Source organism: Brassica oleracea, chromosome C3, assembly GCF_000695525.1.
Source record: "Brassica oleracea var. oleracea cultivar TO1000 chromosome C3, BOL, whole genome shotgun sequence".
Lineage (NCBI taxonomy): Eukaryota > Viridiplantae > Streptophyta > Magnoliopsida > Brassicales > Brassicaceae > Brassica > Brassica oleracea.
In genome coordinates this window covers 41,012,445-41,036,222 of record NC_027750.1, presented here as the reverse complement: position 1 = coordinate 41,036,222, position 23,778 = coordinate 41,012,445, and the positions used below count along the sequence as shown (strand labels likewise).

Here is a 23,778-nt window from a genome sequence, read left to right as displayed (position 1 = left end):
TTACAAAACCTCAATCCAATCAACCGAACAAATTATTTGTTTACCACTGCAATTTATTATTTCCATAATTGACCTAGCTTAATTATAAACTATTTAAGATCTTTTGTATGCCCCAGCTCCTTTTGCATTTGATCCCAAAGTACTACAACTCGAATTCTTATTTGAGAGTGTACAAATCACTTAGGGTAATTTGAGTTGTTAGGGTATTTTTGTGTACAAGCGATCCGTGCTCAGCTCTACGGAATGATAGGAAGAAGGAGACATGTTGTTGAGTGTATTCTCTTGCTTTGATAGTTGATAAACCAGGAGATCCTGCTCTTAGGATAATGCCATATGGGTATGGGCCAGTATATGTCGTCGGTGCCTTCGTAGCAGCAGGGGAGATTGGTTGTTAGGTGGGGGCCGCCTATCATTAATGAAGATCGCGGGGTCTTCTTGGTCTATGATCGATGCTTCCGACTACCAGGGTCGGTCCTTGGGTGTCTACGCACGGGACCATGGAAGGTGTTTGGATTTATAGTTGCATCCTTCAGTGGGGATTGCCTACGTACCCTTCAGTGAGGGATCAAGCCGTTCGTAGTTCATGTATATGGAGGTGCGTAGCCTAGATGGGCAAGAAGTCTTGGGAGCACGTAGCTCTAGTGGGCACATGGTCTAATGGGCACGTAGCCTTGGGAGCACGTGGCTCTGTAGTGGGTAGGAGTCATCTGTTCTAGAGGGCACATGGCTGGAACAGATTTGTAGACTTGTCGATATGCTGCAGTGAGCATGATGTGTCGATGTGCTTCAGTGAGCATGGAAGGACCCTGCTAATGAGCTGGAGACCGTGGCCTGAGCCAGTAAGTGGAATTGTAGACGTGCTGCAGTGAGCATATATCTCCCTCTGGTTGATAGTAATCGCATGGATTCGTCGGTTGTAAGCCTGTTGATGAAGATAGTCTTCTAGGTGCGAAACCTTGCCTTGGCGGCTGTAGAATTGGCGAGCTCTAGAGCTGGATGTCCTCCTCCTTCTTTAGGTTTAGAAACCTATATTTATAGTGAATGTTGTGCCTCTCTCTTAGGATTTATATTAGATAATAGAATATTTCCCTTTTTCTTAAGGGAGGTCATATGTATTGGAATACTTCCTTTTTCGGGCTGGCGATCTATTTCCCCACCGGAACTATGGTGTCGCACTATTTCTCCATCAAACTATTGTCTCGTTTCATTTCCCCACCAAACGAAAGTTAAATATCTATATACCCACCATATCAAAGTTAAATATCTCTTTTCCCACCCGACCAATTTCGATGGTTAAATGTCGAAACCCCAGTACCAAACCATCAAACCTCCGTTAGTAAACCGAAGGAAAACCCAAATATTGTTAAACCGGACCTATATCTCGGTGATAACCCGACACAACGGTCAAAAATCCCAAATCTAAAAAATCCCAAATTGATAAGAACCCTAGAAAAAACTGTAGAATGTGAATCTCAGAGTTCTTCTTCTTTTCTTATTGTCGAGTGCTTTTTGCTTTTTGTTCTTAATCTCTTCTCACTTTGTGTTAATTTTCAGATCTAAAGCCATGAGTAACGTGTCTGGAGCTTCTAGTGGTTCGTCAAGTGGACGTTCTGGAGGCAGAGTGTTTGGTGTGCCGAGAATTTGTCATTGTGGGGTTCAAATAATGGAATTGGTTTCTAAATCCAGCAACAATCCGTACCGGCGTTACTATCGTTGCGGATATGCTGTATCTAAGAAGGTAATTTGATTAATCCTTGCTTCTTCTTCATTGTATTAGTTAATGTTTTCTTTTCATAATTTTTTGTCTAAATAATGCACAGCTCTCGAATGACAACCACACTTTCAAGTGGGTCGATGAGGCTTATTTAGATGAGATAGAGGCATTAAAAATGAAAAATGCTTCACTTGCGGCAAAACTGGAGACAGTTACAATGGAGAGGAATGAGTTTGAGAGAATAGTGTTTGAGAATGTGCAAATGAAGCTTGAAAAGGAGATTTTCGAGAGAGTTGAAGAGGCTTTGGTTGAATCATCTTCTACGATGAAGAAAATGATGGTTGTTGTAGTTGTTTTGTGTATGGTCATGGTTGGGTTTAGTAAGCTCTTTGGTTGAAAAGGTTTATATAGGAATGACCTTTGTTTTAGTAATCTTATGTTTTGTGTGTTTGATCATTGTGGTTTGTGTACAAGCTTCTAGTTGCAGTAACAAAGATAATATGAAGTGCAAAACAAAGATAGATAAATGTCATTACATTACATGGATCCAAGACCATTAAGTTCAAAACCAAAGATATATGTCATTACATAGCTGTCGAAAATTAAGTTCAAAACAAAAGATAATAGATGCCTTTACATATCAAATCATTCAAGCTTGAGAAACACTAGCTTGAGTGAGAGTTCCTTGTGAGGATTCACCTGCAGTTTGAGATGTGCTTACCGGTACCGAATCATCATGCTCCATGCTACACTCCATATGTAAGACTTCATCTGTTTTTTGTTGCCATGTTTCTTCTTCAAATTCCCGTAGATGTGTCTTACACACTTCCGATGCTCCATCTTAGGCAACTCTATCTTAATAGCTCTGATCAATCCCTGATACAGAACCACAAAATTAATCAAACAACAACATAAAGAAACAGTGATTTCAATCAAAAAAAAAACAAAAAACTTACGGCGTCCTCATTCTCTGTGGGGCTTCAGGATCTTCTTCTTCCTCATTATCTTCATCACTCTCAGGCAAGACGTCATGCTGAATTGGCGGCTCACTCACGAAATTTCGCAACACAATTCGTCGAGTTCAAACTCTTCTCGCTCAACTTCTTCATCATCAATTTCGAACTCTCCTTCGCCGATTATAGGTACTACAGACATGGTAAACACGAATTCAATCGATTTCCTGTTGTTTTCTCTCAGGAATTCTATCCCACTCTCTCTATTTCACGTTCTAGGGTTCTTGGGTTTTTGATTTGGGGATTTTTTGGGTTTAGATAGATTAGGATGTTTAAGTCGGGTTAAAATAATTAAGTTCGGTTAAGTCGAGATTCGGTATGAGTAACCCGTCTTAACCAAACTAATAAACCAACTCAACATGGTTTTATGTGGATTTGAATGTTTAATTTTTGTCGGGTGGGGAAAGAGATATTTAACTTTGATATGGTGGGTATATAGATATTTAACTTTCGTTTGGTGGGGAAATGAAACGAGGCAATAGTTTGATGGAGAAATAGTGCGACACCATAGTTCCGGTGGGGAAATAGATCGCCAGCCCTCCTTTTTCGCTCGGATCTAAAGAGACTCCTTCTTGCCCAAGCTGGTTACCTGTAAATGAAGATTTCCATTTATCCTAAGGCAGGATAAATCACTTGGCCCGGAAGCCGAAAGCTGGAGGCAGGACCCAGACCTGGGGGCAGGGACCCAGACCCGGGGGCAGGAACCCGGAACCTTGAGGCAGGAACCCGAAACCTGGAGGCAGAAACCTGGAGGCAGGAACCTTGAAGCCGGAAGCTGGAGTAATCTCTTCATGGAATATTTTTCCCCAACAGGTTGCCCCTTATTATTTAGTTTCTTGTTGGAAGGCAAGAAATAACATGATTTTCTTCATAGGACTTTGTGAGTTTCACCATGGTATCAAGCTCCTTGTTGAATTTGGAGTAGATGTCGGCTCGTAGCCAAGGGTCTCTAAACTTCCTTATCTAGTATGCTTGGATGTACTTGCGCTCGGTCTGAAAGGTTTCACGGCCTGATTGAAGATGTATGGCCTGGAGAATGGGCAATAATCCTTGATTCGATATAGACATGTGGTCTAGATCAGGTAGTGTATTCGTCGGTGAACCCAGTGGGCGTGATGTCACGGCCTCGACGAATGTAGATATACTTACAAACATTCTTCAATGAGCATGTGTTTGGTCTGAGTGAGGATGGTCACGTGGATGTAGTTGTACCCTTGATTCTGATGGCCTGGAAGTGGATTATCAGGAAAACCATCATGTAGGACCTAGTAAATGCTCTAAGGGCGGACATCACTGTCACGCAGGATCAAGTTGAGTATGTAAGACTTTCTTCTTCTCCTTTATAAAGATGATACGTTGCCCCATGGTTGTGATTGGTCGGAGTTGGCGGTAAGTTAGATGGAGAAGTCGGGTCTGCATAAAGGGTGATGCTTCTTCTCATACCCCAGATGCTTGCGCTACTCCTATAGCTATACTCGGCCTTAGTTCAGGCAAGACCTCAGTTTGCATTTCTGTAGGCTCTCTGGTTCCATGAATCGTGTGGAGGAGTGTATGGGTCAGGACCCAGGAATTCTGAGAGGGATAATCTTGGCTAGGCCAAGGATTAGGGGGATGAGGAGGTTTAATAAGCCCCGAGGCCAAAACTGAGGATCCTCATGCTTGATTCTGTTGGCCTTTCTTGCACTCTTGAGCTTGTAAAAGCTGTAATGGACTTTCATTCAGGTCTTCATACCGGTCTCCTTATTTCGTTTAGCATACTTGATGCTCCTTAAGGTTTTGATGTTATAGTTGTAGCTTCTTACGTTGTCTCAGGATTGTACCCTGACCTTCGGCAGAGGGACGTTCAGTATGTTCGTCTTGGAGATAACCTAGTTGATTCTTGGTACCGGAGTAGAACTCTTGAACATGTTTTTTGCGGTGAGCAATAGTGCCCATGCCGAATAAAGAAGGTGACCATTAGTTAAACTCTGGCATTGATTCTTGGCCACTCTCAACTATGTAATATTGCAATCTGCCCCCATGCAGTCTGCCCCCGAAGGTAGGCTACAATCAATGCTAGGATGACCTTGTGTCGTGCTTTCTTGGAACCCAGAGGATCATGGGCATGTTTTCCCAGAATCTGAAGATTTAGAGATACATCATTCTGAAACTCATGGCTCGTGGATGCGATTCTTCATAAATCGGAGGTTGTATGGACTTTCGTCCAAGAAACCAGAGACTAGATGGACTATCGCCCAGAAACCCGGAGGCTGGATGGACTTTCGTCCAGGAACCCGGAGGCTGGATGGACTATCGTCCTGGAACCCGGAGGCTGGTTGAACTTTTGTCCAGGAACCTGATGGTTGTGTGGACCTTCAAGGGGACCTTCTCGTATATTTTTTTGACCCGAAGTCGTCTCCATCGGGTAGACTCTCGTTGATTGCTAGGTACGCTTTTTGGAGCAGTGTCTTCCTTTATCACAACCTGGGAGCGTCTTCCAATGCGTCGTCCAGCTACCCTTGGGAAGACTTAAAGACGGAACCAGATGTGTTAGGTTCGTGAACTTGGAGTATAAGGATGCATCACATTCCACCTTCCGTAGATGGGTTACTTGTGAATTTTCCCAAGAGATAGCATGTCTCTCTTATGGACCCGGAGATTCAATGGTTGGATCCTAGGATCGAACGGAACCGTCGTATTGCTTCAAAACCCGGAGATGTTGTTGGGATCCGAAGGTCGTTTCTAGAGCCAGGAGGCTGCCCTAGACCTGGAGGTCACATTTACAACCCGAAGTTTGAGTAAGGACCCAGAGGTCTTTTTGGGAACCCGGGGGTTCCTTCAGACCCTAAGGTCTTATTTTAGGACCCAGAGATCATTTTGAACCCAGAGGTTGCTCTAGACCCGGAGGTCGTTTTGAACCCAGAGGCTTCTTTAGGACCCGCAGGTCATTTTGAACTCGGAGGTTGTTCTAGCCCCGGAGGTCGTTTTGAACCCGGAAGTTGCTCTAGACCCGGAGGTCGTTTTGAACCCGGAGGTCGTTTTGAACCCGGAGGTTTCTTTTGGACCCGGAGGTCGTTTTGAACCCGGAGGTTGCTCTAGACCCGGAGGTCATTTTGAACCCGGAGGTTTCTTTTGAACCCGGAGGTCATTGTGAACCCGGAGGTTGCTCTAGACCCGGAGGTCGTTTTGAACCCGGAGGTTTCTTTTGGATCCGGAGGTCATTTTGAACCCGGGGTTATATAAGAGCCTGGAGGTTTACCTTTTCCAGGCCCTGAGATCTTTTCAGGACCCAGAGACTGCTTGGGGACCCGAAGGTTCTTAATAACTCGGGGGTTCTAATCTAATAACCCTGAGGTTATCTTTAGATTTGGTTTCGCAGTGACCGTACTCCGCCATCCTAGGCAAGACTACTACCGGTACCTGTTCGGATTTCGCATTATGTCGCTCGGAAGCTGGCGACTATCGAGTTCCTATGATGTATTCTACTTCTGCGGGAAGTCACTATCAGGCTTAGAGGATGCTGGTATGGGTGTAATGACCCAAGTGCCAGGCTTTGCTGCTTTCCACGTCTGGAGAAGTAGGGTTTTAACTGCTCCTTGTATTTCATAGTACTTTTGCAATAACTATACCATGTGTTCCCTGTATTGTGTAGCACCTAACGTTTTAATACAGGTACTTTTCACATTGGTACTCTAGGGACCCCGATGTGCCTTAGGCTGCACAGGGGCTTTAGGTAGTTTTGACAGCATACTCAGGCTTGCGCGGACCCATTCCTGCTTTATGTCTCATACCCATTGTCACTCCCTGTACAAACTCTGAGTTTGAATACGGTACCTTGTATTTGTACTTATGCCTCCTGCGTTGTTGCGGGAATTGGCATGTTTCGTACGATGCTCCCTGCGTAAGAGTAAGGGTGTAAGCTCCTTACGCAGTAATTTGCATGTTATGTAATATGCCCCATGCCTGAGAGTAAGCGTGTAAGCTCCTCAGGCAGTACTTTGCATTATATGTAATATGCTCCCTGCCTGAGAGTAAGCGTGTAAGCTCCTCAGGCAGTACTTTGGGTTTTATGTAATATGCTCTCTGCCTGAGAGTAAGCATGTAAGCTCCTCAGGCAGTAATTTGCATTATAAGTACTTCGTATCTCGCATAGGAGTAGGCTCTTGAGCAGGAGTACTATATTTGACTGCATACTATGGCTTGTGCTAGCCCATTTCCGCGATTGTCAAATATTTTCCATGTGTCATATGCGTGGGGTTTCCACTTATGCGCAAGATCATAGGATCTAGTAATCCCTTTTATTGATCTGGAGGCAGGGATGGATGCAGGGGTCGGAGCCAGAGCTTCTTTCAACAGGAACCTGGGGGATGATGTCATGCCCGAAGCCTGGATGATTTTTCCCAACTAGTTTGCACATTATTTTTCTTGAATCTCCTTTGCCATGGGCATGTTGATGGGATTTGTTGATGCGTGTTGCCCCTTAGGTTAACGCTTAGCTCATTTGCCCCTGCTTTCCTCGTGGTCGTGCCTTCCTAAGAGGTTCGTGAAGGCACGTGACCTTTTAACTATTTCTTTAGAAGCTTATAGAGGTGCATGCCCCTGGAAACATGTAGCCTTGGAAATCTTGAGAAGCACGTGGCCTTAGCTTCCTTTAGAAGTATATCAGAGTACATTGCCAGGAAAAGCGGTAGTAAGGTGGTCGGAGCTTGCTTTTTCGTGGAGTCATTGGGTTTGACCTCCTTGTAAGGTGAACAGCCAAAGATCTGGAACCTGCGATCCGGAACCTGGAAGCTGGGACCCGGGACCCAGATGTTTGGCTTTTTCTTTTGGATGAATAGTAGCGGGAACATGTGTTCTCCGGCTTCTTTTACTCCCCTTTGCTCCAAATGAGTAGAGGGTATGAGGACCAGCACTCCTTGCTGTAGAGATAGCATTTTCTCTGGCTCTTTTGCAGGAAGCAGAGCAGCAGTGTTCCCGGCGCTTGGGCAGGGTTCCTTTCGCGGAACAACTCCAATCGAATTTGACAAGTACTCTGAGGCGTTGTATCCCCCTAGCTATCAGGCTTATCTAGGATTCCACTACCACTTAAATTCTAGAACCTAAAGAGAAAGGTGGTTCTCCAGTTACGTCTTAGTGGTTGTTTGGTATGCCAACTTTTGGAATTCGTCAAAGTTGTAAACCCGGCCGGAAGATGTTGTGCCCTGCTTGAGGACCTCTCATCTTTCTCATATGTGGCGGAGTTGTGATCCTGGATACATTCCTGGTGTCTAGGGCTTGCTAGATTGTTGCTAGAGGATTGTCCATTGATATTGATGTTGTGATGACTGCTCCTAGTCGAGATCATTAAATCCAAAGGTTGAAGGGGCCTGCTTTGCAGTTGAGACCCGAACCAGCAGGAACCAAAGATTGCAGAAGTGTGATTCCTGGTTGGGATCTGGAACCAGTAGGAACTAGCAGGGACTCGTAGGTAGTTCCCGCGTTGAATCTTGCTACTGCTGTTAGCGATGTGTTATCCTCTCTTGAAGAGGTGTTTCCAGCTGCGTGAGCTTTAGATCTGATGAGAATACGTCGTTTCTTGCCCCCAGGTGGCTTGGGTTGAGAGATTTTTGAGAGGATACATGTAATGTTCCTCCTATCTATCACATCGTCACGTAGTACATGACTCACATCGTCACGTAGTACATGACTGCCCCTCCTTCTAGCGCCAAATTTTTAGGGTATTTTTGAGTACGAGCGATCCGTGCTCAGGTCTACAGAATGATAAGAAGAAGGAGACATGTCGTTGAGTGTATTCTTCTGCTTCGATAGTTGATAAACCAGGAGATCCTGCTCTTAGGATACTGCCATATTGGTATGGGCCAGTATATGTCGTCGGTGCCTTAGTAGCAGCAGGGGAGATTGGTCGTTAGGCGGGGGCCACCTATCATTAATGAAGATCGCGGGGTCTTCTTGATCTATGATCGATGCTTCCGACTACCAGGGTCGGTCCTTGGGTGTCTACGCACGGGACCATGGAAGGTGCTTGGATTTATCGCTGCATCCTTCAGTGGGGATTGCCTACGTACCCTTCAGTGAGGGATCAAGCCATTCGTAGTTCATGTATATGGAGACGCGTAGCCTTGGGAGCAGGTGGCTCTAGTGGGCACATGGCCTATTGGCCACGTAGCCTTGGGAGCACGTAGCTCTATAGTGGGTAGGAGTCATCTGTTCTAGAGGGCACATAGCCGGAACAGATGGTAGACATGTCGATATGCTGCAGTGAGCATGATGTGTCGATGTGCTTCAGTGAGCATGGAGGGACCTTGCTAATGAGTTGGATCCCGTGGCCTGAGCCAGTAAGTAGAGTTTTAGACGTGCTGCAGTGAGCATATATCTCCCTCTGGTTGATAGTAATCGCATGGATTCGTCGGTTGTAAGTCTGTTGATGAAGATGATCTTCTAGGTGCGAAACCTTGCCTTGGCGGCTGTAGAATTGGCGAGCTTTGGAGCTGGATGTCCTCCTCCTTCTTTAGGTTTAGAAACTTATATTTATAGTGAAGGCTATGCCTCTCTCTTAGGATTTGAAAATATTCATTATATTAGATAATAGAATATTTCCCTTTTTCTTAAGGGAGGTCATATGTATTGCAGTAGTTCCTTTTTCTCTCGGATCTAGGGAGACTCCTTCTTGCCCAAGATGGTTACCTTAAATGAAGATTTTCATTTATCCTAAGGCAGGATAAATCACTCGACCTGGAAGCCGGAAGCTGGAGGCAGGACCCAGACCCGGGGGCAGGAACCCGGAACCTTGAGGCAGGAACCCAAAACCTGGAGGTAGGAACCTGGAGGCAGGAACCTGGAAGCCGGAAACTGGAGTAATCTCTTCATGGAATATTTTTTCCCAACATGAGTGATATCAACTAGTCTCAGACATCTTTAGGCATAGTATCAAAGAACCCGATACGAGATTTCAAAACATGTATCTTCACTGATATTTGCGCATTTATGAGACTTTTTGAACAAAATTCTTCTGATATTCTCATCTTACACAACGACAAGTATCGCGATCCGCTGAGCATAAGAAAAGAGATGACAACTCACACTACTTCTCTACCTCTCCGCGTATACATGCTCTTGCGTTGTTGAAAGGAGATAAACTGTAATTTTATGAGTCCAAAACAAACAGCCTATAAGGCTAGTCTCGAGGCCAACAAAGGTCCAATATAAATGCCATCGGCAGCAACATGCTCGAAAATCTCCACATGATACATAACTAGGCCGTAAAGGTCCCACTAGAAAACATGTCATAAGAATCTTAACTCCATAACGAACTACGAAAGGCTTGATCCCTTCAAAAGGGTACATAGGTAGCCTTCACAAGGCGCAACCCCAGTCTTACCATATTTCATTCTTATGAAGAAAGAAGAGTGAGCCAACCACTTCAACATTCATAAGAAAAAAACCTATTTTCACCAACGGACCTTTTTGCCATTGATTCTACCTAACACGCCTATCACTACCTCGCAAGAATTACACGTAATATCTAGCAAGTTGGGAGGGCTAACTGTTGGGATCAAAATCGGTCGTGGCAAAATGAACGGCTAAAGTCCTCCAAACAAATTATGACAAATCAAATATGAGCCGGAAATGTCGAAAAACAGCACCACATAAGCTGAGCCTATTTAATAAGGATATGAGGGGAAAAATTGTGTGTTTGATCCCGGACAAAAAAATGATCGAGTTACTATCGAAACATGAAAAAATCGGAAAAAAGTAAAAAACGTTCTTGCGGAAGATTTGTGCGATAAATAACGAGTCTTTACGAAACAACCTTCCGTAAAACAAAAATCGGAAATTTGCCTCAGAAGAACCTCATAGGAAAGTCTAAGAGATAATCTTACACACAAAAAAAAACTTTCAGGAAAATCTTTGCGGAGAAACTTGCGTAAAAACAAAGTAAATATTTCCCAAAGTTGACGAAGAGGTCAACGGAAGGAATGAGAACGAAAGAAAAACAACACTCCTCTCACTCCTTCACTCGCCTCACAACTCTCTCCTTCACCTCGCCACACTCACCTTGCCACACTTGCCTTGCCTTGCAACACTCTCTGTCCTCACGTCGCCACACAGCTCTCCCCTTGGCTCCACGTTGCCACACAGCTGTCTCCTTGGTTCCACGTCGCCACAAATCTCCTTCATTGCTCAATAACGCTCACATTATGTTCTCTTTCGAATATCGATCGAAATGCCTTTCGTTTCGTCTCAATCGGAGTTTCCGTCGAGATTTTACAGAGAAAACAAGCAAGACGTTGTTTTCTCGTAAAGTTCAAGTTAAACGTCAAGAAAATGTCGGTTAGCTTAACACCATCCTCAACTAATGAATTGATTTTCATCAGTTCATATGACCAAGGACATAGAGAACGTGCATCGGACAAAATGCCGAATTCTCCGAGAATAATCGTAAAAACACATACGTCGTAAAGGCGTTACAAAATGGCCTAAAACCCGACCAAGCCCACTTATGGTTTAAAATGAGAACAGGCCTGAATGCAATGACGGTTTACTCGAATTGGATAAAGAAAAATGGAAGAAGAGGATAAATGTGAAGTTTCTAAGTTAAACATGAATTTTGAGAAGATAAGGAAAGATCTCCGCAAAAAGATAAACTCGAATTTCAAAGAGATAAGGAAAGAGAGCTGACTTTGGAAGCATATATTAGCACATCTGAGGCAGAGAAGGAAGAGGACGGTTTTTAACGCTCTTAGAACTCACTGAATTTAAAAACTCTAGGCATTATTCTCGACAAGGTTAGTTTTCTATGGCTTGCACTAACTAGACGAACTCGCAAAAAAGCAGTTCGATCTCTTATTCAAACTCTGTAAATTGAACTACGTTCAATTTGATCCTCGAAAAGGGTACGTAGACAGCCTTTCATAAGGTTCAGTCCGAAATCAATCAAAACCTTTTTGCGCATATTTTTACGTCTTTTGCTAAATGAGCTGCGGCTTGCATAGGTCTTCTTGACATGGGTGATTTCGCTAGTGAACTTCGTTAGGTTTACTGTCTATGTTATTTGATTTCCGTTGTAATCTCATTTCCAGACGAACTTCCAATAAATTCGTCTATGGAACGTGCATACGCAAATTCGAAATAAAACTCTACTTTTCTATAAATTTGTTTTGTTGTTTTACTATATTTTCTGCATTTATTTGATCACTTCTTGTTGATTTCTTCAGCTAACAAGAACTGTTCTTGATTTCACCAGACCTTCTGAGCTTTCTTCAGCTAACAAGAACTGTTCTTGATTTCACTGGGCCTTCTGAGCTGGCTGATTGTTTGAAAGATGTGAATGTTGTGGTTATACCTGCTGGCGTACCGAGGAAGCACGGTATGACCCGGTGATGATTTTTTCAACATCAATGCTAACATAGTGAAGACACTTGTTGAAGCTGTCGCTGATAACTGTCCTAATGCTTTCATTCACATTATCAACAACCCAGTTAACTCTGCCGTACCTATTGCTGCTCAAGTGTTGAAGAAGAAAGGTGTTTATGATCCCAAGTAGCTGTTTGGTGTCACTACTTTGGATGTTGCGAGGGCAAATACTTTTGTTTCTCAGAAAAAGAAGTTGAAACTCATAATTGTTGATGTTCCCGTCATTGGTGGCCATGCTGGAATCACAATTCTACCTATTTTCCCGAAGACAAAACCTTCTTCCAGCCTCACTGATTAAGAGTTCCAAGAACTCACTGTTAGAGATTCAGAATGCTGGAACTGGGGTCGTGATGCTAAGGCAGGTGCAGGTTCAGCTACTTTGTCAATTGCATATGCTGCAGCGAGATTTGTTGAGTCATCTCTTCGTTCTCTTGATGGGGATGGGGATGTTTACGAGTGTTCATTTGTGGAGTCGGGTCTGGCGCATCTTCCTTTCTTTGCTTAACTGATTAAGCTCGGGAGGAACGGAGTTGAAGCTGTGATTGAGTCAGACCTCCAAGGACTGACTGAGTATGAACACAAGGCATTAGAAGCTCTTAAACCAGAGCTCAAAGCTAGCATCGACAAGGGCATTGCATTTGCAAACAAACCTGCTAATTAGATCCATTGAACCGGATAACAATTTTCTTCTGATCAGTTTGAGTTTTGTTGTCTTTTATCTTTTCTTGCATCGGCTAGACATTTCTGATTGTAAAATAAAGAGTGTATTAGCTTCTTCAGTTTGAAGATTTGATACATGACACTGAAGCAAATCTTCCGAATCATCACCAGAAGTCGTTACAGGAGCAAAACCCACCTTTAAATTGATGGAAACGTGAGCGATCTCTAACGATCACGACACGATCATAAACACGAGAAACAAACTTTGCGAAATTATGACAATCATCACAAGTTCTAAGATTCTTGGTCACTCTAATGGTTGTTCCTGGTGGAGTCATAAGAATACCAAAGGCAATGGCTAGCTTCTCGCTATGGTATGTCAACGCATGTCCCTTTTCTTCCTCTGAATCAAGATTGTGCAGTTCTGATGCTACTTCCGCCACATAACCCGCAATCTTCAGCTGCTGGTTGATCTCCGCTAGCATCTTATAGATCTCTTCCTTCCGCGGATGCGAAACATCGTCTACTATAAACTCATGAACCTGTCCTTGTACCTCCATGGCACTCCATCCAGGTTTGGTATGGATTCTTTTCTCCTTCATCAACGAACGCAGTTCAGCCACTTTCTCCCAATTCCCAACCGAGGAATATGTGTTGAGTAACAGAACGTAGTCTCCGGCTTCCTCGGCTTTGAGCTCGATAAGATGGGAGATCACACGTTCCCCAAGTTCCACATTCCCTTGGACTCTACAAGCACCGAGCAGCGTACGCCATATAGTGGAGTCTGGCTTCACCTCCATTGACTGTACAAGACTATAGGCTTTATCGAGTAGACGAGCACGTCCCAAGAGGTCAACGATGCAGCCATAGTGATGCAAATTCGGCTTCATCATAAACTCGCCGCTCTTTAGTCTATCGAAAAACATCATTCCTTCACGGACCAAACCTGAATGGCTACACGCAGATAGTAAGCCAGTAAGTGTATGTCCCTCTGGAGAGATTCCACACTTCAACATCTCCTCGAAAGCTTCAATAGCTTCTTTCCCGAACCCGTTTATGGCTAAACCCGAGATCATAGCCGTCCATGAGACCACGTTTCTTTCACGCATTCGGTTAAAGACCTCGTAAGCCTTATCCATAGACCCGCAACGTGAGTACATGGAAACAAGAGTGTTGTTCAAGTTCAAAGCACCACCGAGTCCATTTCCATCGATAAAGTCATGAACTTGTTTACCGAAATCCAGCGCGCCTAAGCTTGCGCAAGCTTGTAGAGCTAGTAAGCATGTTACACCGTCTGGTTTGACACACCCATCGACCTCTTTCATCATCTTATCGAACAAAAACAGAACGTCACGTGTACGTTTGTTCCGCAGAAAACACGAGATAAGCACGTTATAAGAAACGGTATCTCTCTTGGGAATTTCGTCGAACACTTTACAAGCAGCAGCGCTGTTTTCACAGGTGGAGTAGAAATCCATCAGAGTCGTTAACAGGAGACTGTCCGAGAGAAACCCATCGCTGAAAATCTTGCCGTGAATCTGCAAACCACCGAGTAAGTCCCCGGATTTGATGCAACACTTGAGGGCGAAAGAGGACGAGAGAGGGTTAGCGGGAGGAAAGGTTTTTCGTCTCAGAGATCGGAACAAGCGAAGCCCTTCGCCGGGAGTTTCGCTGACGGAGAAAGCTCTGATCATGGTGTTGCAGTGAGAGACGCTTGGGTTACTCCTTTGGGAGAAAACGCGACGCGAGTAATCGAGATCTCGGGGAACAAGGGAGAGAGCCAGACGGGAGAGGAAATGGTGGAAAACGTCAGAGCTTCTGATCAAGGAAGTTCGGAGTAAGACGGCATGAATCTGCCGGAGATGGGATTTTCCGGTGGAAGATACGATCATAGAGACCAGGTGGTCGTCGCTGCTGCTCATGGACTTCAACATTTCTTGAAAAGGAAACGAACCTGAAGAAGAGCCGACAACTTGAAACACTTTTGGAGCCAACAAACAAGTAAGAACTAAAAGTACTAGCTAAAATTACAAATATAATTCTGGGATGACCTTCCATACACAAATAAAATTCTAGGATGACCTTGTTACGTTTGTCATTTTTTAAAATAATTGTTCTTTAATAAGAAAATGTTAATGAAAATTCTCATCTAAACAAATTCTATTAAAAGAGAGAATCAACTGATTGTTCCATGGGTTTCTAGAGTAAACTTTGGTTTCTAGAGTAAACTTTTTAGAAGGATCTCTTCCAAAACATCTTTCAATCAAAGAAAATAATCTATTTTTATATGAATAACTTTAACGTGAAGGCAATGAAGGTGACTGCCGCCCGTTGTGATGTGGGAAAACAGTTCGATTGTTAAAAAGTGGGGAACAAGATCATCTAGTATCAATGTATTGGCAACATCTAAACACATTTTGGTATGGACTTGATCGTTGATTCTTGTAATCGTATTTGTCAGATCATACTTTTTAACGGGATATATTGTTTCAGAAGAGCTTGTTGTGGCTTGTTTGATGCGATGTATCATATTAATTTTTATGTTATTGTCTCTGATAGACAATATTGAATAAAAGAAATTTTTAGATGAAAAAGCCAAATTCTATTATTTACCACTTAACTAGGTTAAATTCGGGTCAGATACACCTACCTAATAAAATCGGGTCAAATCCATTACTAAAAATTTAACATACCAATTCTCTTAATCTCCAACATATCTCACCTCTTTTAATCTCCTTTTTTACCTTGTTTCTCCCTCTCTCTTTGCAAACCCATCATTTATTTTTCTTCTTTCAATCAAACGAAAAATCAACTCTCTTATCTTCTACTATTTTCTAGTCAAGGTAAAAGACCTCAGTATGATTTAGGAATTAGGAATTTTGATTTGGCAATTAGGGTTTTCGATTTGGGAATTCAGGAAATGATTTTCAGGTTGGATTTGCTTTATCAGACATAGAAACGACAATGCCCTCGCGTCATAACAAAATTAAGCCTAATCCTCGACCGTTGGAAGAGGAAAAGCAAATTGGAGGTAATGGTTCTCATTTGTCGTCTTCTCTGCCTCCGCCTCCAAGCCCAAAAGATGAAGGGGACATCAATGATAGCAGTTCACATATCTCATCGCCAAGTAGTCTGTCACCAACGGTGTGTGACTATATGGAGTTGATTTTGATATCTAGTTGATTATTGGTGTTTATTCCTAAATGACACATTCATTTTGTGAATTATGAGTGTATTTTTGAGTTTATCGACATGTATGGATTTTAGGCACAAACGGTTTTGATGACATGTGGTTTGCGACTGAATTTTGATATGTGGTTGTTGAAAGTGAACTCGTAGATGACAAGAGTATTGAACTCGAAGTACTCTTAATAGTTGTAAAACTTGTATGCATGTAGTTGAGTTTAACACGACAAGAGTAGGGACAAGATTTCTTCCTCTTTACTTTTTTTGTTTGTTCTTTTTAATGTGCCTTGTTTTTGTGGTAGTGTGAATCAAAATATAAAAATAGAAACCTTTAGAGTTTTGTGTGTACACAAAAGAAAGGAAGATGAAGCTTGTGCTGCTTTTTTTGCTATACGATATACCATGGAATTTACCAGTTTGTAGCCATGGTATATAAGTGTTTTAGAATCTATTTATTATGTTTTGAAGTCTTATTAAAGTATTTATAAGTTCAAGAGTGTTTTGGAGATATGTGGTGATTTTTGAGCATTTTGAAGATAAATCTAGAAGAAACTCGTAGCTATCCCAGTCCAGAGTCGACTTATAGTCCAAGTTCCACATCAAATACAGAAATAGCCATGGGCGACTTTAACCTAATATTTAACGGCATGGTCTATTACCTGAATTTATTCTCTTGAGCTAGGATTGCTAGAAACAAGCGACAACTGATTTAGTTAAAACTAGTGAACCTATCGATCAACTCGCTAATGTTTGCCTAAGGAAACATTGATTGACGTTAATCTCATAAAATCGATCGACATTCAATCTGTATCAACAAGCGATAGCTGAGATATTGGACTTAGTCAATAGGATTTATTCGCACGCGGAAGCTGAAATACTTTTCATTAGAATTCGAGTTCTAGGATTGACATAATTATCCTGATTACCTGAAACCCTAGATCTAGCTACTTTCTCATAATTGTTTACAACCTCAACCAATCAATCAATCAACTGAACAACCATCTTGTTCACTTCTACTATTTATTAATTTACTCTGTTTGCCTAGCTTAATCATAAACTGATTAGGATCTATTGTGTGCCATAGCTCTTTGCGGATTTGATCCCTAAGTATTATGACTGAACCTCTTATTTGATAGAGTAAAAGTCACTCCTTGAGTAATTTGAGTGATATCACTATGATAGTCTTAAATGAGAGCACAAAAGTGTTGTTTGATCTGAGAACTTGATAATATATTCTTAGATTTGTTTAAATTTGACTCACAATACTCATATAATCTGGAGAACTCATAAAATTCGTAGAATATGTAGAACTTGTAGAAATACTAGTATAACTCGTACACTTAGGAGTACTAGTATAATTCGTAGATTATTAAGAAGCTAAGAGGGAGATAGCTGAGTTGGTTTGAGAATCATCCTCAATTTAAACATATCATCCACATAAAAATGAAGAAAAAAAAACAGAAGAGGAGATGGGCATGTGGATGTTGCTTCTTCGTACAGTATGCACTGACAATGGAAACAAAGAAGTTTGGTTTGTTATAAATTATGTTCCGATTTAAAAATTTGAGAAGTTACAGCTTTGTGGATAAGCACCTTGGCAAACATAAAATTGTAAAAGTCAAAGATGGCAAAGAAAAGTTGATGCAAATGGAAGATGCAACTCTTGATAGACTAGAAATGGTGGTGTTGCTCTTCATAGCCACTATGATTAGAGGGACACAAGGAAAGTTTAGGGAATTACTAAAACTCTAAAACTGTATGCTGTGAATAATAGAAAATAAGAAAGCATGTGTTTTCCAATATAATGGTAAACACACATAAATATTAGATTAAAGTCGGTCAGGGGTAGTCTTGTAATTATGTGGAACTTGGGCTTCAAGTCGGCTTTGACCAAGTGGACCCGCTTTCGCGCGTCGCTGTCGATCGACGAAAACAAGTGTTTGTCGATCGACGGGTGACTCTGAATGTCGACTCTGGATGGTTCTATGAACATCTAAGAGTTTCTTCATCTTTATCTCCAAAATGTCTCATACTCATCACATTTCTCCAAAACATATATAAACCTACAAAAACTCTAAAACATTTATATAACTGAAAACTGGTAAAATCCATGGTATATCATTTTTAAAGTGTTACAAATCTTCATGTACAACTACAAAACAAACAAATATTTTGTATGTTAACATAAACTAATATTTAATATACTTTCAGAAAGTAAAATCATATTTATTTTAAACATTCATGCAAACTTCACTACCATATATCATAGTTAATTAGATCAAACAGAAGATAAATCTAATATTTCAGATTCTTTATGTTATATCTCAATATATAAAATATCACTTAATATTAGTTAAATTAGTTATATATGTTTTCATTTTTCTATTATCTAACAAAAAATAGTAAATTTATTTATATTCATCAAAATATTTATTCAGATTAAATTTTATATCTAAATTTTATAGGACAATTCTCTCAAATAACACATTTTTAAGTTTTTTTACAGAAGAGCCCTCAAGGAGGAAAACAATTAAAAGAGTTTCATTAAATAGGAAAAATACTATTCTATCATTTATTGGTAGTTATACAAATATACATAAATAATAAATAAAATATTTTTTTATAGTTTCGAAGGATATGTTTTCAAATTCAAACTTTTTTATTTTTTTTTTCTTTCGAAATTTTATTTTTTTCAAAATTTACTTTTTTCAAATTTTCTTTTTGAAATTCAAAAATGATTTTTTAATTTTTTTTAAATTTATTATTTTCAAATTTTTAATATTTATATTTTATTTTTTTAAACCTTTTAGACCTCATCCCTTAAACTCTAAACTCTAAGTATAAATTTGTTAACCCTAAGGGTATAAGTGTATATTTACTCTTTTATAAAACCTATTTTGATCATTTTCTTCTTTGCAGACTATTTTTGTAAAAATAACTTTAAAAAGTCTATCTTTGGGACTTTCTCAATATTATACTATCACATATATATATATATATATATATTTTCATGAAAATAACTAAAACTATTTCAAATACATATCTACACATAATAAATATTTAATAAAAGAACAGTGGCGGAGGTAGCTTGTACCAGGGGGTCACATGACCCATATGAAATTTCTAAAAACAAAAATAATTTTACTTGTATTTTCCTTTTAAAATCTGATGAAATACTGAAACTTTATTACATTGACCCCAATAAAATATAGCAATTAACAAATTGACCTCAGTAAAACAAAATCCTGCCCCCGTCACTGAAAATTACACATTCATCGTAAAACTTTGCTAAATATAAAAAACAAGTTAATTACTATGCATATAGCTAAAATGCACAATAAACATATTAAAAATATTATAGTAGCAGTTTACATGTATTATGAAGTTTCATATAATAATTAAAAGTAAAATTTTAAATTTTAATTTATATAATTATGCTTAAACAAAATTATCAGTATATGTATATAAATAGATAGATAATAAATAGTAAACAAACTAAATGCTACAATTTTATATACAAAGAAACAAAAAAAAATATGTTTTAAATACATTTCCAATCCATAAGAATAATGTTTATACAAATCAGAATATAAAATTTAGTATTATTAATAAAAATTCAGCCTGCGCAGGCCGCAGATGATCAACTAGTTTAGTTTAAAATCTAACCAGAATCCTTGAATATATATGATTACCAACATAAATGCTTACCACCAAAAAGAAGGTTTAAATTTGACCCAAAAAAAAGTTTCAACCAGTGTTTTGAAATCCGACCCGGACCCGCGGTTGAACCGGTAAACCCGGTGACCCAGAAAAAATTCGGTTTGAGTTTTGTAAAAAACTCAATATTTAGAAACCCGCAAAAACCTGTAAAAACCCAGTAAAACCCGGAACCCGATACCGGTTGAACCACCGGTTGAACCAATAAATAACTTTAACTTCTTTTTTTAGTTTTTAATTATGTTTTTAGATTATGTTTTATATTATAAATTTCCCATTAAGAAATTAGGTGATGATTAAAAAAAGTTAGGTTTTCCCTTTTCAATTTTATATTTGTAATTTTTAGATTTTGATGAAGATTTCACTATGCCACTTGAAGAAAATGAAATGAACGATGGTAGAGAGAACCAAAATTAGTTGATTTGATTTGGTGTTAGTTTATTTTTGTTATTGACAATTTATTACAATGATCTTTTACTTTTGGTTTATTTTGTATTTGAAGTTTAATTTATTATTCACATTACACATTTAAGTATTTATAAATTTTATGTCTTGATTTTTTTAGATGTCATACATCTTACCTTGTTAGAGAAAATTTTAAATAGTTTAAACTATTTTTTGATATTTTGTATGTCAAATGAAAATAAAAATATAAAAACTAAAGTTAAGTATTTTCTAAATTTTTTTAAACATAAAATATATACATATCCAAACTATTATTTTACTTTCTTAAAAAACATTTACAAAATATTAAACTTTAGTTTCTATATTTTTATTTACATAGCTGATATATTATTATATAATAAAATTAATTAATTTATTAACCTGCGGTTCATCCGCGGTCGATCCAGTGACCCAGGAATCTAGTAAGTCGTCCGGTTCAGTGTTCGGGTCGGCTTAAAAACATTGGTTTCAACAGAAGGACTTCCGTTACCGTTTGGTTAACTAAGATTTTAGAGCGCCGTTCTTAACTAGCCTAGCCATTTAACAAAAGGACGTTATCTTAGCAAGTTCGGAAGCTCCGGTTACCGAACCTCTTTCAATGACTATACACGTATGAGATATTTATTATACACACGCGCTCCCATAACAAATAGAGAGATTCATTTGAGCTCAAGGTGGAGATATCGAAAGAGCTGTCTCTCCTTTTATTCCAGAATCATTTCTAGGTAATGTTCAATTCCTTCGATCATTCTACATCTCTACTCTTTCTACATGGTTTATTGCTCAATTCGGTCTTCTGCGATTGGATTTCTGTTTGTAGATCGAATCATTTCTATAGAATTTGGGGATTTTCCGATTAAGATTTGTTGATTTCTGGGAAGCTTCGAAGTATTTCAATATTTTGGGAACTTTTACCTGTAATTGGGATTTCTAGTGATGTTCTTAGGTTATCAAATGCTCTGCTTTTGAATATTTTTTTTTGTTTCTTGATTTAAAAGTAGTGGAGGTTTTTATTACAGATCAATAACGTTCTATCATTGGTGCTGAGTTTAAGTATGTCCGATCATCTGAGTTTATGTACGGATCGTCTCATAACGGCTGAAAAATTGGAATCAGAAAAAGATTCTGATTCTCCAGGAGAAACTTCTCGTCCTCAAGGCGCAGACTTGGCTTCTTCATCTGAGGGAGTAGATGCTGTTGAGGAAGAGGAACCACTTCTCCAATCTGTTGAGTGCCGTATTTGCCAGGAGGAAGATACCATTCAGAACCTGGAGGCTCCTTGTGCTTGTAATGGCAGTTTGAAGGTTAAAAATGAAAAAGAAAACAATTTGATTCTTTTTGTGTTTCATTTCTCTTTTTTTTTTTTTCTTTTTTTTTTTTTCTTTTTTTTTTTTTGAACTTTCTTGGGTACGCAGTATGCCCACCGCAAGTGTGTTCAGCGTTGGTGTAATGAGAAAGGCGACATAACTTGCGAAATATGCCACCAGGTAACCAATAATCTGCTAAAATCTGTATTTTTGTGTGACAATAAAACCAACCTAGGCTTCGTAGATAGCTGCTATGCTTTCACAAATGGTGAAACGAATCAGTTTGTGATTACGCTGCTCTATCCGTGTCTTGCTAATTGTTGCATTTTTTTTTCTTTATGTCATTCTAACTCTTTTATTAGGGTACCACAACTGCAAAACTAAGCACCCTCTGATGACGCAATGAGTTTCACTTTTTCATTTCTGTAACACTGTTGTAATTACTATCTTACTCACCACTCCAAGAGTACTTATCTACAAGAGATTTTGCCAATTACCACTTGTAAAAATATCCCCTTTTTGTCTTTTCTTAAACAGGCTTATCAACCTGGATATACAGCGCCTCCACCTCCCCCTCCCCCTCCTGATGAAACAATAATTCACATCGGGTATGTATAGTTTCTGAATCTATGGTGATTTTGTACTAGGATTGTTGTGATTGATACCAATAACTAACATTATCTATGCATGTAATATTCTGAATGCTTGTTTTCTTTTAATTGGTAACTACAACATGAGAAAGATAAAGTCTTCTTGTTATTTGAAAACGCATCATGCATTGACAACTGGGAGAATGGAGTTCCCTTGGACTTGAGTGACCCACGCATTCTGGCAATGGCTGCAGCAGAACGCCATTTCCTGGAAGCTGACTATGACGAGTACTCTGAGTCTAACTCTAGCGGAGTTGCCTTTTGGCGCTCTGCTGCTCTCATCGTAAGCTTCTCCATTATCTTGAGAGGGAGAGCCTAATCTCTTACATTCTTCAACTGTAATACCCAATACTAATAATGCCTGCAACTCTACGTCTGTTATGGCAGCTAATGGCACTTTTACTGTTACGAGACGCGCTGAACCTCACAACTAACCCAGATGACGAGGACGACCCAACAGCCTTCTTCTCGGTATGACCATCTTTTACTTGCTTACTCTCTGAATACACTTCTTTGAGTTTCTTGTCCATGTTTTGTGTTGATTCTTCTCGTTTTGGTTTTTCTCTCTCTCTCTGGTTTTGAACAGCTTTTCCTTCTTCGTGCTGCTGGTTTTCTCCTCCCATGTTACATCATGGCATGGGCATCGGTATACTCCAACGTCGGAGGCAAAGACAGGTTTGATGAACATTGAAAAATAATCCGTATAAAAATTTGTAAAAATGCTTCATCTAACAGACAAGACAATGCACTGCTTTTGTTTCTATGACATCAGGAAGCAGCTTTAGCTGCGGCGGAAGTTGCTTTCATGATACACGGTGGTGTACCTCAACGCAGGGGACTGCACTTTGTTGTAGCGCCAGAACAGCCGCCGATACCCAACCAAACACCTGTCTGATCTTTCAAGGCAATTGATTCTCCGGTAAGACTATTAAGACAAACGAACTCTCAACTTGGTTGTATGAACGTTCCGTATGTTTGTGTTACTTCTCTACTCCTAAATGTTGTCACAGAGCTCTCATGTACAGTCTTATGATTATCTTTCTTCTAATAATTTCTTCAGATCGGTGAGAAAAAGTAAACAAATTTTGATTAAATGGCACACTCAAGATTTAGATGTAGTATGCTAAAACATCATATGACTTCTCAAAATATACAAATAATAATTGCTCGTCACAACGAGTACAAAACTAAAAATCAACTTGATTGACCTAAACAAACACAAGCAAAATCATATTAAACCGAACATAAACTAAACCGAATGAAAACTAAACTAAACACAAACCAAACCGAATATAAACCAACCGAACTAATTTGAGTTTACTTTGGTTTCAGTTTTCTTACACTAAAATAAACTGAACCCAAACCAAACCCGTAACTAAATAGAAATGCCCGCCCCTATTTGATCGTGATGACCAAACCGTATGTGACTCCATGGAAGAACGTGCCAAAAAAATACCATAGATGTGCACGTTTCTTGACTTCTTTCTTACTGCTTTCAGAAGGTAAGCATGTTTATTTCATCCTCATTCCTCACTTAACCGTTGATCATCATGCCAATGATATTTGTTTAATCTAGTTGTTTTATAGTTTAAAGGGAGAATTGCCAAGTGTGACTCAAAACTTGGAGTCAAACCCAAAACAATACCCCAATTTGGGTCAAAGGCAAAAGTAACCTAAAAGGCTATTGAAATTAC

At 39.8% G+C, this 23,778-nt stretch overlaps 2 protein-coding genes and 2 pseudogenes across 2 annotated transcripts; 3 read left to right on the top strand and 1 right to left on the bottom strand.

Moving 5' to 3' along the window:
• Positions 1–1,437: 1,437 nt before the first annotated feature.
• Positions 1,438–2,127, top strand: LOC106333921 (uncharacterized protein At4g04775-like). Its single transcript, XM_013772304.1, has 3 exons — positions 1,438–1,465; positions 1,555–1,738; positions 1,821–2,127. Exons 2-3 carry the CDS (start codon positions 1,565–1,567, stop codon positions 2,109–2,111), a joined length of 465 nt encoding a protein of 154 aa, XP_013627758.1. The 5' UTR covers positions 1,438–1,465; positions 1,555–1,564; the 3' UTR covers positions 2,112–2,127.
• A 9,583-nt stretch (positions 2,128–11,710) lies between these two features.
• LOC106330620 lies at positions 11,711–12,781 on the top strand (annotated as a pseudogene).
• A 114-nt stretch (positions 12,782–12,895) lies between these two features.
• On the bottom strand, positions 12,896–14,840 carry LOC106329524 (pentatricopeptide repeat-containing protein At3g47530). Its single transcript, XM_013768206.1, has one exon. The coding sequence runs from the start codon at positions 14,712–14,714 to the stop codon at positions 12,945–12,947; it is 1,770 nt and encodes a 589-aa protein (XP_013623660.1). The 5' UTR covers positions 14,715–14,840; the 3' UTR covers positions 12,896–12,944.
• A 5,831-nt stretch (positions 14,841–20,671) lies between these two features.
• Positions 20,672–23,178, top strand: LOC106329382 (annotated as a pseudogene).
• The last annotated feature ends 600 nt before the right edge of the window (positions 23,179–23,778 follow it).

Coding starts and splice junctions, on each gene's coding strand:
- LOC106329524 (XM_013768206.1), bottom strand. CDS start 14,714: ATGTTGAAGTCCATGAGCAGCAGCGACGACCACCTGGTCTCTATGATC.
- LOC106333921 (XM_013772304.1), top strand. CDS start 1,565: ATGAGTAACGTGTCTGGAGCTTCTAGTGGTTCGTCAAGTGGACGTTCT. Junction 1,739..1,820: donor GATATGCTGTATCTAAGAAG/GTAATTTGATTA, acceptor AATAATGCACAG/CTCTCGAATGACAACCACAC.